This window comes from Columba livia, chromosome 2, assembly GCF_036013475.1.
Source record: "Columba livia isolate bColLiv1 breed racing homer chromosome 2, bColLiv1.pat.W.v2, whole genome shotgun sequence".
NCBI lineage: Eukaryota > Metazoa > Chordata > Aves > Columbiformes > Columbidae > Columba > Columba livia.
In genome coordinates, this window is record NC_088603.1 from 117,456,488 (window position 1) to 117,470,585 (window position 14,098).

The window sequence follows — 14,098 nt, forward strand, 5'->3', positions numbered from 1 at the left end:
CTTTTCACTTCATCCTCAATTCCATTTTAGCATAATTTTTGTCTTATAGATAATACTATGAAAAGTTATAATCCTGAAAATTACAAATTTACTCCAAGGACACAACATCATACTGACATAGTCTACTGACAAATCAAGGAAGAAGAGTGGGTTAATTTTCACAGCCAAACTTAATGCTGGTTTATTTTGTCTTCGTTTTTTCTTTTTTTTTTTTTTAATACTGCATTATTGCATATATTAACAGAAATGAAAATGTGTTATTTATATTTCACTATTCCAAACCTTTGATATTTGTAGACAATGCTAAAGTAAAAGCAACACGAATGTATAGCAACATGCAAAAATTATTTACAGTTGCACAACTGTAAATACATTCAAGAAGCTCAAATCCTGAACTACTGTGCTGAAGAATTAAGATTATATTATTAACCTTCTCTTCATGCAGTTCTTTTCTTTTGTAAAATTGACCCTTCAATTGTCAGAGAACTTTCTCCAGAAACTAGTTTTGAATTTATCAATGAATTTTAATTCTGATTATTTATCCCATCTCATCCTGTGTTTTCAGGGCATCATAAACTGTCCTTCAGAGGCAACTGTTTTTAAAGTAATCTCTGCAAACTGGTAACACCTTAACACAGGTTTTTAGTTTCCAAATCAAGAGCTAACCATTGGCTAAAATAAACATACATACATACATACATTATTCTCATATATTGCTACAGATATGCACTATTTGACATTTTGCCTTCCTAGGGGTAAAAAAAAAAAAAAAAAGAGAGATAGACAAAGCATCTGGAACTGAATGACTCCTGGCTTGCCTACATTTTCACTCCATGTTTACCTTTCAGTAAACACAGCTATGGAAGACTCTTGCACGGTCACCACACTCTGGATTGTGAAGTACTTTTTGAAGATCTCAGGATGATGTGCTCCAGAATATGCGCTAGAGTACCAACTGTGTTTTCACATCCAGGAACCTACTGTTACAAATTATGCAACATTTCTAGAAGTCAATGTTCTGCTTCTGACCATGAGTAAGAAGACAAACAGAAAACTGCCGCTAAGTGGCTGCCTTTTTTTTCTTTCTTTTTTCATTAGTTCTGTTGTGTAGATGCCAGTTCATCACAAAAGGTAATAGTAAAGGTCCTTTGAATCTGTGATTTCAATAAGACCTATCAATGGTTACATCAAACAATTCCTACTAAATATGTAAGTAAGTACTTTATTCTAGTTTATCACATTTTAATTTTTCTTAAAACATTTTTTTTAAATTCATGGTTTAACCTATGGTTTAACTCAAATGCATTATTTTATAATTCTCTTTCATTTTCTCATTCCTTTCCCCAAACTTAGTATTTATTAATATCTTCAGAGAGTCTTGTCTACTCTCATGCAATTTCTCAAACAACGCTGAACATTCTATAGTACTTCCCATAAGTTTTTTCTGGATATATATTCAAGTATATCAAATTCAGAAGAGTAAATCTTGTATTCTTATCACAATAAACACAACTATTGTCATACTTATACTTGGCAATAAACTAACTGGAAAATAACAAACATGCTTAGTTTCAATATTGATACCTTTTTGCACGGCTGCAGGGAGCTGCTGAAGCCTCCAAAGTGACATAGAATCAATTTTCATGGCAAGCTTTTTCCCTCGCTGTTTCTCCAACTCCAAAGCTTTTTCTGCCTCCTCACGATCAGCCTCCAGCCGCTTAATTAGCTCAGTAACTTCCAATAGCAAAGCTTCTGTTTCCTGCTTCAAGGTTAATGTCTTGCCATCTTTAAAAATACATTAAAAATACTTTTTTATGAAAGCTTAATCATATGCTCTTTATTAGAGCTTCATTCTCAACACAAAGTTGGCCTATTCACATGTATCACAGTAAGCACAATTTATTACATTGCCGTCTTTAAAAATACATCATAATTATTTCTTACAAAGGCTTAAACACACAAGATTTATTCCAGCTTCTTTCTCAATATGAAGCTGGACTCTTCACATCCCTCAAGTCAATCACAACTGGTTACAGACAAAACTTTCACACTCAGTAGTATTTTCCTCCAGCCTATTTCCAATGCAGAATGCAATAAAAATGTATTAATAGAGATGGTACAAAATTTTCATCTTTGCCTTGTTGCTTAGGTAAGTAATCATACAAATAACAGTACAAGTTCCTAATTATCTCAATTTTTTAAAGAATATTTATTTAATTTTATTTTCCTAAGTATCAATGACTTCATTAAAGTCTTTGGAGTTCTAAAAATATTCAGTATCATATCTCAATAGCACTGTTTTACCCATGATACACACAAATAATCAACATTTCATTCTGTGGAATTTGGTTATAAAAAATGTCTTAGTTATTAGTTCTGACAAAAGATTCTTTGAGGTCATCGTCCATTGTGTTGATCTATAAAAAATGGGAATGATATAAGCTACAGAGCTGAAGAAATTTCCATTTTGATCCCACAGTCAATAATTCCCTATATTATTTTAACGAAAAACTGCAAACATTGAAAAGAAGGACAACTACTTAAAATCTGGGGTTAAATTTTGGCTTCACTGCAATCAACAGAAATTTTATCACACACTTTATTGCAGACAGGATCGCCTCAAGCTAGTAGTACTTCAAAGATTGTACATAGGCTTTAAACCAACGAACACAATCTCTTTAATATTTAAAACTTAATTCAAAAATGTATAGTCTGAGTAAAGATGCAAACTGTAAAAAAAAAAAAAATAACTCTACTTTGGGAGTACATTGTGAACACCCTGTAACAGCAATGCAGTTATTTGTTCTACAGAAACCAAATGAAAAAAAAAAAAAATCTAGAATTTCCAACAACCAGCCTAACCAGTTTAGCTGGTTCAAACGCTAGATAGGTTAAAATACAATATGAATCTAAATAAAGAAATGTAAGCTATCTTCTTGTAAACAGGATGATTTAATATTACTTAATATGACAGTTAAAATGTATGTCTTTCAGCTCAACAGACGATACACACAGATTTCAAAGGATACTCACATCATTTACATAAGACAGAACAGGCAACAAGCAACTATTGTGACAAAGATAAAGCGTATATTAAATGAGGCTAAGTAAATTTTACCACTCAGACTGAGTATTATTAAATCTTTTTACCTTCACAAGATACATCAGCTTCTTTAAAATCCAGCTTAGTGGACAATGATAACCAGACATCTTTGACAGATTCAACACTGACCCGTTTTGTTATCCTGTAGATAAAAACCAGTCACTAAAAATTCTAGACTGAATTTAAATTTGCATTCTAGTTTCACTAAGTCAAAATTTCCTTTCTTGAATCTTACACATTTAAATGCTGCCTAGTTAAGTGGAATAATTGTTTAAAAACACTGCAAGTCATACAGAAGAATTATTGATTGTACAATTCCCATACAAATGCTTTTCTCATATTTCTTTACATAAATAGAAGAAACAGGATTCTTCATATCTTGTAGTTACACAGAACTTCAATTTTTGTCCTCAAACCCAAGGATATGCTAAAGAGAAACTGTTGTAGAGAAGCTGTTCCTCTTTCCAGTTCTGAACATACATGAACATACAATATATGCTTTACTGTACAGAGTCAGAAGTGGCAGAAGCATTTATTGCTGCATCTGTGCAGGCACAGATACATTGCCACTGCATGTCAGATGTAGTTTCAGCTTTATCAGCTTAAAGGAAATCATCACTTGAGGGTCAACAATGAAGAAAAAAAGGTTTTTTAGAGATACAAAGGAAAAACGATAAAGGCATAAGGCTTAATGAGTTTCCAACAGACAAGCTTTTGAAACCTGAGAAACTCAAAAGCAGAGATGAGGAGAGCTTCATTTAAATGACATCAGGACAAATTTAACCTGCAAGTGAGAGAGGCAAAGCAGTAACACAAGCAGCCAAAGAAGAACACAAGCAAATCATAGCCCTCATGTGAACTTAAGAGGCTCACTAGCCCACTGGAGTTGAGAACAAGGGGAGGAAGAATAACCACCACCTGCTTATGACCACATATGCAGCTTAAAGAGTACATACAGGTCTTTCATATGCAGCTAAGATGAAACAATCTACAGTCACAACATTACATTGGAGATACATGCATAATGTGAACATATATATATTTGAAAGAACTCCATAAAAAGTTCCTTTTCCACAAAGAAATAACAGACAAAAAGCCTATGCTATAAACAGACTGAAAGAAATTCTATTGATGGCTTCCTAGATCAACAGAATATACATCTAAAGTACAGGAAACAGAAAAAAATAATTCTGTGAAGTAATGGAAAATAGTAAAGCATTGGACAGGAAAACTGAGACCTGGTGATAGAAGAGATATCAAATTAGATACAGAAGCAGGAGTTTGATAAACAGCAGTTCAATAAGTAGGCAAACACAAAATAACTCAACAGGTATATCTGACAAGAAGTAAAAATACACAGGGAAATGCAGGGTTTGTTCAGCAAAACATGTGGGACAACAAGCTCAGTGTATGAGATACATTCTCTTCTTCAAACTCCTCTTTTAATCTTTGTAACTAGAACTACATCATAAAGTAGCCTACATCATGGATAATACAATTTAAAGCCACACTTTCTGACTTAATTTGTGTACTTCTGGAGTACTTGGCTTTGAAATCTACTTGTATTGTATGGTATTCTAGACTTAGGAAAAGTCTGAGTTCTCTAGGGTACTTCAAAGTACACACAGCCAATATGTAAAATTTAGAAAAAACCTGCATGAGTTTTTTGTTTTAAAATCACATTTTGAATTTACATTTTAAAATCACATTTTAGATTTATAAGCCTTAACGATTCTGTATATATTCTAGGTATCACCAGTGCAACTCCATCTACAAAAAACAATTCCCCATTATGTTCTGTTTTGATTTTAACAAGCACATCTCTTGCTCTCTAACTTTAAAGATACATAATGGCAAACAGAATAGTGTGATTCAGGGCAACTCTGTAATGCAAACACACAAAAGATTTTTGAAACAAACAGAACAGAAAAATCATGCATTGAATAAGAATCTTAACAGTAAGCAGTATATTAAAACCGAGAAAGGAAAAAAATGAAAAAAAAAATCTTAGTTTTTTCCCCCATCTTGTTACAGCATGTGTTGAAGAAATGGCTGTTTCCTTCAAACTTTTTTTCCTACTCCCTTTTTTAATTATTTGTCTTCTCCCTGTGTCTAGCAAAGTTGAAATGACAGTAAATTTGACTGCATGCAAATTCAGAAAATTTACACAGTATTTAGAGGACTTCACAAAGGATCAGAATAAGCATGCCAGAACATTGAGAGTACTTAGAAATCATTTTTCAATCCAAAACTTAGAGCAAAGAGAGCTTAAAATAAGGACCCTTACTCACATTTAGGTTCCTGAGATAATTGCAACAATTGGCACAATTTCAGAAGTAGCAATAACTGTTACCAACAGAAATTCATCACTTAGGTGGGTCCTGAGACTTGTAGTCATCTTGAATCTTTGAAAATTAAACATTAAGTAGGAAAGATATGAGAAATTCGCCATAAAGACTTTTGGTCTTCTGAAGAAACTAGATCCTGCAGACACTAAGAATCCTCATTTTAGATGCATTCTGCATTACAGAAGAACAGATTTTATAGCCAGACTAACATCTCATCAAATAATTACTGGACATTAAAGCAAATGCATTATTATGTAAGATTCTTACCGTGGTGTTTTCTTCTCCTTAAACACATAAGCATACTGCAAAAGCAAAGCAAACATAAACTCCATTATACATCTCAGATGTTATATACTTTTTCTGTTTTGTAACAAAAAGCATAATAGGCCAACGAATTCTGTATCACAGAAGATCTAATTAGTGGACATTAGCTGAATGTTTTTTAAAATATTATAATAACTACAACCAACAACTGTGCATCTTCAAATGGTCAGTAATAAAACCCACTTTTTGAACATGTGTGTTATTACTCAATTTGGTAGAATGTTTTCTTTTAAGAATCCTTTAATACTTTTAGTTCTGTTTTATCTCTCAACCTCTGTACTTTTTGGTTTTAATCTCAAAACTACAGCAGAGATTCCGTCTGAACTTCAAATACTTTTTCTTCACTAGGGCTATATCAGCAACAGTAAATTAAACCTGACCAGAGCTTTCTGGGCCCAGTAACCTACAACATTAAATTGTTACTAAATCTTACTGATATAACCTGCAGTAATACACATTACCACGTTCAGAAACCACTCCCAAACCATTTCAAACCATTTCACAGTTCAGGAACTGGAAAGCATTAGGGATGTTTCCTCAAAAGCAGCACACATAATGTCCATCCTGTTTTGGAGGGTAAGAATTTAATAGTGTGGATATGAGTTTTATCATGTCACCTGTTCACATTGCTGGTAATACTTAAATGACCAGTGGAGGTGTAAATATATTCATGTATAGACAAGTAAAATCCAAACTCCCTATATTTGTAGTGTAGTCATTTCAGTATACATGTTTTTTTGTTTTTTAAGAGTAGTATTATAGCAACTCATAGTGATGTCATCACTATGTCATCCAAAGGCCTCAGACTATTTTGAATCTCTGTATATTAAGTAACAAGAACTCAGAGGATATGTGGAAAATATGCACAAGACTTACACATACAATTAAAGCTAATGTTAAAATGAATAAGCATCTGGACTTTTGAATGCTTACCCATCTAATTCATGTATATTGATGATGAAGTTATGACACTGAAGTAATTTCACTGTTCTTACATTATTTTAAATAAAGGTGAATGTGGCAATATAAATTTTCCTATCAAGTTAATGTCTATGCTGTAAATCAAGATATTATTGTACTTCATGCACCTTGGATTCTTTTAGTACTATACTGCATGCAGTTGCAGAAATCTCCCTGAAGAGTATTTAACAGTGCTTGTGGAATACTAATCTAAGATAGTCTTCCTGATGTGCTGCTATGACGACCTTATTGTCAGTATTGGAGATAAATTATTTAAATATAACTTGTCGGTAAAAGCAGCTATCAGATCTTTTTACTGCAGTGTAGACTTATGCAAAATTTATTAACATTTGGAAAACACTCCTCCAGTAAAAGTGAATTATTTAAATTATACTAATCATGTTCTCAAGGAAGTTAATGGGAAGATTTTACTACCCTTTAGAATAGTGTATATTGCATTCTTTCCTCATGTACCTACCAATATACTTAGCTTCCCCTTATTCTTATTTCTATTCACACAAAATGAATACAGGCTAGGAAAACATCATGTACTCCTAGAGAAAGCACCATAACATTTTCAAATTCATGTCTCTCAATATAAGATTAAAGAAACTTTTAAATCAAGGAATTGTTAAATATTGTTCAGGAAAAAAATCACTTGCTATAAATGACAGAAAATGGCACACAGCTCTATTTGACTACCTGCTCAATATTAACATCAAAAACTATTTTTCAGACAATTGATGCCATTGAATCAACTTGACTCTGTTGTATACCTGAATCATATGTGAATATATTAACCTTTATGGTATATTTGATATTACAATATGATATTGTGGTATATTGTTTTTAATAAGATATTTTGATTTGCCCAAACTGTTAAGTAAATGAAAAACAGATCATGATTAGTAATTGAACCTCCTGAACACTATTTTGGAGAGTACGCTCAACAGGAAGTTAATTTTTTATGAAAATCAACATAGGAAGACTATTTTAAAATACACTTGTTCCTATAAAGATGAAAAGGACTTGGTCATTTTCACCCATAAATGTACCTGTTGAAAGAATTTCTCCATCTTTAATTCTAACTCTTGAATGTGATGAATAACTTTGTTAACACATGGTAATGGAGTATTTACAAAAGCACAGCTACGATGCCTTGGGATGATCCACTCATTCTTCTCTGGAGAAAGAAAGAGAACACAGAAGGTTGCTAAACTTCACATACAGGGCTGTTACCAGATTTTCTCATGCCTGATTTTCTTCCTTGAATTTGGAACTTGCTCAGCTTTGGTCCTAAAATTGCCTAAGAGAATGTAACAGCCACACCTATTACCATGCACACGTTTGCACAAAATATTACTCCTTTTTTAATACAATCTCAAATACAAAGAAAGGTATTTTAAATGCTTGAAGAATGTGAATTAATAATTTCAAAGAGAAGAATTATGATAAAGGAGGCTAGAGTCAAAATAAAATTTGTTATAATTAATTTTACATAACGAATCCCAAATGAGTTGAATTTTATGATTTTGCACTAGTCCTCAGCAAGGTTTTTGTCAAAAAGAAAAAAAAATCAGGTCCCCAAAAGGCAAAGGTGGCAGATACTATAGAAATGCCCAGAGCAAAACCAGAAAGGTCACAGGGCCTTAGAGGCAAGTTTAGACTACTCTTATGTATACAATACTTAGTTCCAGCAAATGTTTTCTTCAACCTTATGAAGGGTTGAAGTTCCAGAACATTAGTTCCCATGCTGGGAATTTAAAGCTACATGACATTAATGGATTGTTTTATGGGAATATTTAGATCTCACAACTATGTTTTCTTTAAACTCTGTTAGCCTTATAACCGTGTCAATAAATTATACTGTGGCACACTATTGAATGTTCACTATTAAATTAATACACAGAATATGATTCTGGCTGCAGAGATCTCTAATGAATGGTGTCAGAAACCAGAACAGAACACTGAAGCCTAGAAACAGAGCTATGATAAAGTCTAAGAAGATGTCCTACAAACATAAAACATTAACCTAATTATGTTCAGGGGGATACAATGTGCCTTGGAGATGGACCAAAAATAACAATAACAGTAACAGGGATTAAACCATAAAATACAACCAGACAACTGTCGTATACAGTCTGTGGACTTGGGTTTGTTTTTTTAAAAGAATAATCTCTTGGTGTCTTAATTAAAGTGTCAGGCTAAAACATTCAAAGTCTGTAGGTTACATAAGGCTCTTTTAACTTTAGTTTATCGTAAACTGCCTTACTGGAATGGAAAAGATGGTTTGCAAGATTTTGTTTGAAAACACAGCCCACTAAAATTGATATCAAAATCTATTTTGTAGAATTTTGCTCTGCCTGCTTCTAGAGCCAGAAACCTTCACAGGATGCCTACATGGCACAATCCTAACAAAGCATATACAGACTTTGTATCTTAAATTAATATTTTGATGCACAACACACAAGTTCAGATTTTGAGACTTACTTCAATTTCACTTAGTCTCTGCTACTGTTATTATTCTTACGTTTTACTGAATTAACATTCATGTGAAAATTATGTTTATTTTCTTTACATCACTAATGCAACTAACAACATCGCCATTTTAAAAAGTGAGAATTTTTTGAATGGCTTTAATAAAAAATTACTCTCTTACTGCATTGGTATTCCTTGGTAAATGCCAACATTTCTACATGCAAGTCTTCTAATTGTTTTGCAAAAGCAAGTTAGAAATATAACTCAGTGGGAAAGTGGAATTATTTACATTTTCTTAAAATCCAAAAATTAAATTTAAATGACAAGTGAAATACAGCCAGTTTTGTTTTCAGACAGAAAAGTGAACTATCATTAGAGGATGGAATGCAACTAGTGAGTCAACGACTGACAAAGTCAACATATGCATAATTTGTATGAAGGCTTTTCAAGCAGCATGCAGATAAGAACCAAAGCAAAGGACTAGTGTTATATAATATCACAAATAATACAAAATAAAATAATTTATTATGTCTTAAATTTAAGCCCTTCACTAAGCTATTTCAAAATCCCATAATAGAAGACATATCTGTCATACCTTGGGGTGGCTCATTACTGTCCTTAGAAGAGCAGGGAAATGACTGTGTTTCAAACATTATTGCTAGTAGCACTTTTCAGCCTAATGATTAGAAAAATAATAATAATACATATACATACACATATATACATTTTAAAATCTCTTATTTTCATCAGGAAACAAATGTATTTCATCAGTGCTTTTATCTACAGTATCTTTAAAGGTTTGCAAATCCATTTTCACTTTTTCTACTAAGGGAAAAGCAGTAATTAAGCAGTTGATGGCAGGTCACACAATGGATACTATTTAAGTAATGAAATCACAACTACAAAGCAAAGAAAAACCAAGACAGCCAAATTTCCACCTATGTAGCCTGGCTTTTGAAATTATACAGGTTATTTTGGATCCTGTTGTGACAGTGGTAACCAGGAAAAATGGAAAAAAATGAAAAACAAAATGGGTAACTTCTGAGATGAATGTTAGTTAAGAAACTGTCAATGGAAAGGAAGTTCATAAACCTGTAGTCTGAAACACTGTTGTCTCAATTGATGGAAGACACGTAAAAGAGGCAAATAATCTACTTATTTGCAAAGAAACACAACTCAGATTTGCTACAATAAACAAAACAAACATTATTTACTTATAATTTACATAATTCAGAAAAACAACACTGTCTGAAAACTTTGGTAGTTAAGCCTTAGGACATCAAGTTGAGGCAAGTCACCAAAATATTTTATCACACTTAAAATCCATACATTTAACAAGTAATTGTATTGCCATAGAGAGATCCAGGCAGACACCTTCCTCCACCCCACCCTTGCGACTTGTGCCATTGGTATATTAGAAGTCCACAGTAAACTGCAATTTCCAAATACTATCAACCTACGAAAACTGACGAGTAGAAAAGCAAAAGACGCCCAACATCTATATTACAGTCCTCAACAATATAAAATAGTGGAAACAAATATTGCATAGATCATAGAATTTAGCATTCTTTTTTCTTGTAAGTAGAACTATTAAAAAAGAGAAATACATTTATTGCAAATTCTCTGACATGGAAAATAGTTGCCTAGGAGTCCAACTGGATGGACAGACAGAGAAAATAAAGAGCAAGACCAAAATGTGCTCTTCACACTCTCCATACCACAGATTATTGATCCAACAAACTCAAACTCAAGTCTATTCCATAGAGATGTTAGAAGAATGTAAGGTACCAAGCTTACCAGGAGAAATGCTGAATCCACAGCTGGTCTTCTACATGAACTTCATCCACTGCAATGCAGACAGAGCATCATTGCTCTGTCATCGTAATAAACTAAATGACTTGGAAACTCTTAACAATACTAAGAAAACTTACAAGACTAAAGCTATGAAAAGGGTTTTTTTTCATTAAATAAAGTTCATAATACATATAACAAATTTTCAAGTCACCACATTTTCAGCTATGTAACTATCCTTAGGAAATGTATAGAAAATGTGCTATGTGAGCCATTTTTGCATGCCATTTGCATACTAATACCTTTTTCTTTTTTTTTTTTTTTTCAAGTTTGGTGGCTTTTTCAGTTTCATGAATCAATTATTTCCAATGGCAGGACACAATGGCGTTCAAAGAAATATGCTGATTTGACAAGCAGGAAATTTTAACTGTATCTGTGACAGGATGTCAGCTTCTTGGACTCTGCAAAGCTGTATTCTACTCTCCTACAGGCTCATCCTAACAGTCAGACCAGATGGACCATATTAGCTCCAACAAGGAGTAGAAAATAATCTGAAACTCTTGGGAAGTCAAAGAAAATAAGCATTGACAGACAGAATAGCTCTAGAGAAAGGAGGAAAGACAAGACAAATACTACATACAAAAGGATGAAATCCAGGAAAAAAGCTTAAGAAACAGTTTCAATTTGTTGTTGCTTATATAGCCAGTAATATATCTATACCAAGATGCAAACAGAATATTATTCAATTCATGAGCATGTGTTAAGAAAAAGGTGAGAACACCACTTGCCTGATAAGGAATCATACGCACAAGACAAGGATGCATTCCACTGGACATGATAACACAACGAAAAAATTATATTGGGCAAATATACAATGTTGCATCACTCATTTAAAAAATATATGTTTGTTGTATATATTATCAAATACAAGTATATCTAAAGTAAACACATACAATATTTTAATTATTTTCTTGGTATTTTACTGTAACAGAAATAATTTGTCGCCTGCTAAAACCAGATTTCTAATACCAACATCTCAAATAGAACAGTGAGGAACTAACAAAATTTTTGTTAAAAGCAAAATCTTCAAAATCCGGATGTTAAAATTTCTAACCATGTAACATAAGCTACTACTACTATTTTTCATCATAAATACCGCTTCCCAGGCAGAGTCTTGGAATAGTCATGAATATACTGCCTAAAAAGCTTATTCTATGAGAACCTTTTTTTCATCAACTCCCACACGTACCTCTTCACCAAAACTCTAATTCATTATTTAGTAAACAAAGTGTAAATTGAGATTATCTACCTCATAAGCAGAATAGATATGGCCAAATCACAGAAGAATTTTGTTTAATATGTTCTCATCAATTCCTGTTTCATTGTGACTATGCCCTTTGTGTTGGAATTTTTCCTGATTCTCCGAAATGCAGTCAGTATAAATAAAAATTATAAACTAACTCATAGTTAGAAGGATCTAAAAATCATGAATGATCTTAATTTTAGTCTATCATTTCCTCACCTCCAAGTGCTAATTTTCTGCAAATACAGCATTTTACAATTTGGTTTTAGAGTTCTCAAGCGATGCAGTGAATCTTTTTAACCCCTGAAATGCAGCCCGGGTTTACTTCAGAAGATGCAGAAAGGGATTAACATTCTTGAGATTATTCCTCCAAACTACAATTAGTGCAGATGTTTCAAAATAGTCAACGGTTTTGTTTAAACAGCAGGTTCCAGCAATAAAATCTGTTATAGTCATGTCTCACACTTGAAAAAAAAAGGCATAATGTAGAGTTGTATAGGGTGGCTAATATAAACCAACAATTCTAATTAAAGTATTAGAATTATTATTAAAAGCAGCAATAGACAGGAAAAAATCCTTAGCTTCTTTGATGTATTTTTAACCTTTCACAAGAACAAGATCCCAAGAACTAGTCCATTATACCAGCCTCTTTAGGCTATAAGAATGGAATTAACATCAAATAATACTCTCACAAACTTCTAATGGTATCCAAAAACTAAAAATATATTACAACTGAGATCTTACTATTATCATATAAATACCTGAAATAATTTTGTATAAAAGCCAATTTGATTTTTTCCAGTTTTCCACTATTCTTGTGGTTCATTCCAGCTAGATAGTCCACAATTCAAATAAACTTAATGCCTATTATTCTTCCACAGACCTTAATGCAAACATGAACTCTAAATAAGCAAACAAAAAAACCCACAGGCTATGAAATAGGATGAAGAACAAGGACACTGGAAATTTGCAATAACTAAGGAAATTAAATCCAGTTATTTTGTGCCATAGTCATGAATGACACTTTGTCTTTCTATATATATTCTTGAGTTCCACATTTCTGAAATGAACCATAAAAGAGGAATTACACTTCTACCAAGTAGTATTGTGAAAATAAATACCTTAAGAGGTGCTCACATTCTGGGACATGGGTTCATAGCTATCTCTGACTAAAGGTGCTATTTAATCTGTTGTTTCAGTGTCCCTCCTCACACATTCCAAGGCCAGAAACAAAACAATAGGAGAATTATTATTCTCTTCCTTATTCCTGAGAGGTCAAAGAGACCTGACAGTAGCAGGAACAATCTTCCTGCTCTAGCAAAAAACTAATTCAATTCAGTTGTTAGAAATGAGCATCTGAAATTCTATTACCACAAAAATCATCCAAATATGTTTTAAAGATGATTACTACCAATGTTCATGCTACTAAGCATGTTAGTTATTTGATCTGTCCTCTTACACATAATTAAAATATCATGTGCTCTAGCACAATATTTTTGCAAAGAATATTAAAGCTACCATCTTCCATTCTGTTGTATATGTCTAAAAGAAATACAGTGAATATTGGTTACCATAGTAACCACAGAACTGAAGAAATTTAGTTTTGGCATAATTGCTGCATATGTTCATATAAATCACATCTCTCATTCTGAGCATTAGAAATGAAGACACTTTTGAACTCCATTTTTTAAAAATAGAGTAATGAAGAGACAAAAAATTAAATCAAGTATTTACAGATATAACACATTTTTGTTTAACTCACTTGGTCACTTTTATAATTAGAGTACATTT

The 14,098-nt window shown here is 32.6% G+C and overlaps 1 protein-coding gene across 4 annotated transcripts in view; it reads right to left on the reverse strand.

The window, feature by feature from the left end:
* The window catches only part of CCDC178 (coiled-coil domain containing 178), a 206,627-nt gene that overhangs the window by 161,349 nt on the left and 31,180 nt on the right, over nt 1-14,098 (reverse strand). For 3 of the 4 annotated variants that reach the window (XM_065053434.1, XM_065053436.1, XM_065053433.1), the window contains 6 exons: nt 11,011-11,059; nt 9,809-9,889; nt 7,791-7,918; nt 5,719-5,753; nt 3,151-3,245; nt 1,585-1,785 (listed from right to left, as the gene is read on the reverse strand). In XM_065053434.1, coding sequence (XP_064909506.1) covers nt 1,585-1,785; nt 3,151-3,245; nt 5,719-5,753; nt 7,791-7,918; nt 9,809-9,866 — 517 coding nt within the window. In that variant the 5' untranslated portion in view covers nt 9,867-9,889; nt 11,011-11,059. The remainder of the gene's footprint in view (nt 1-1,584; nt 1,786-3,150; nt 3,246-5,718; nt 5,754-7,790; nt 7,919-9,808; nt 9,890-11,010; nt 11,060-14,098) is intronic. The other variant, XM_065053435.1, reaches the window with a different exon arrangement.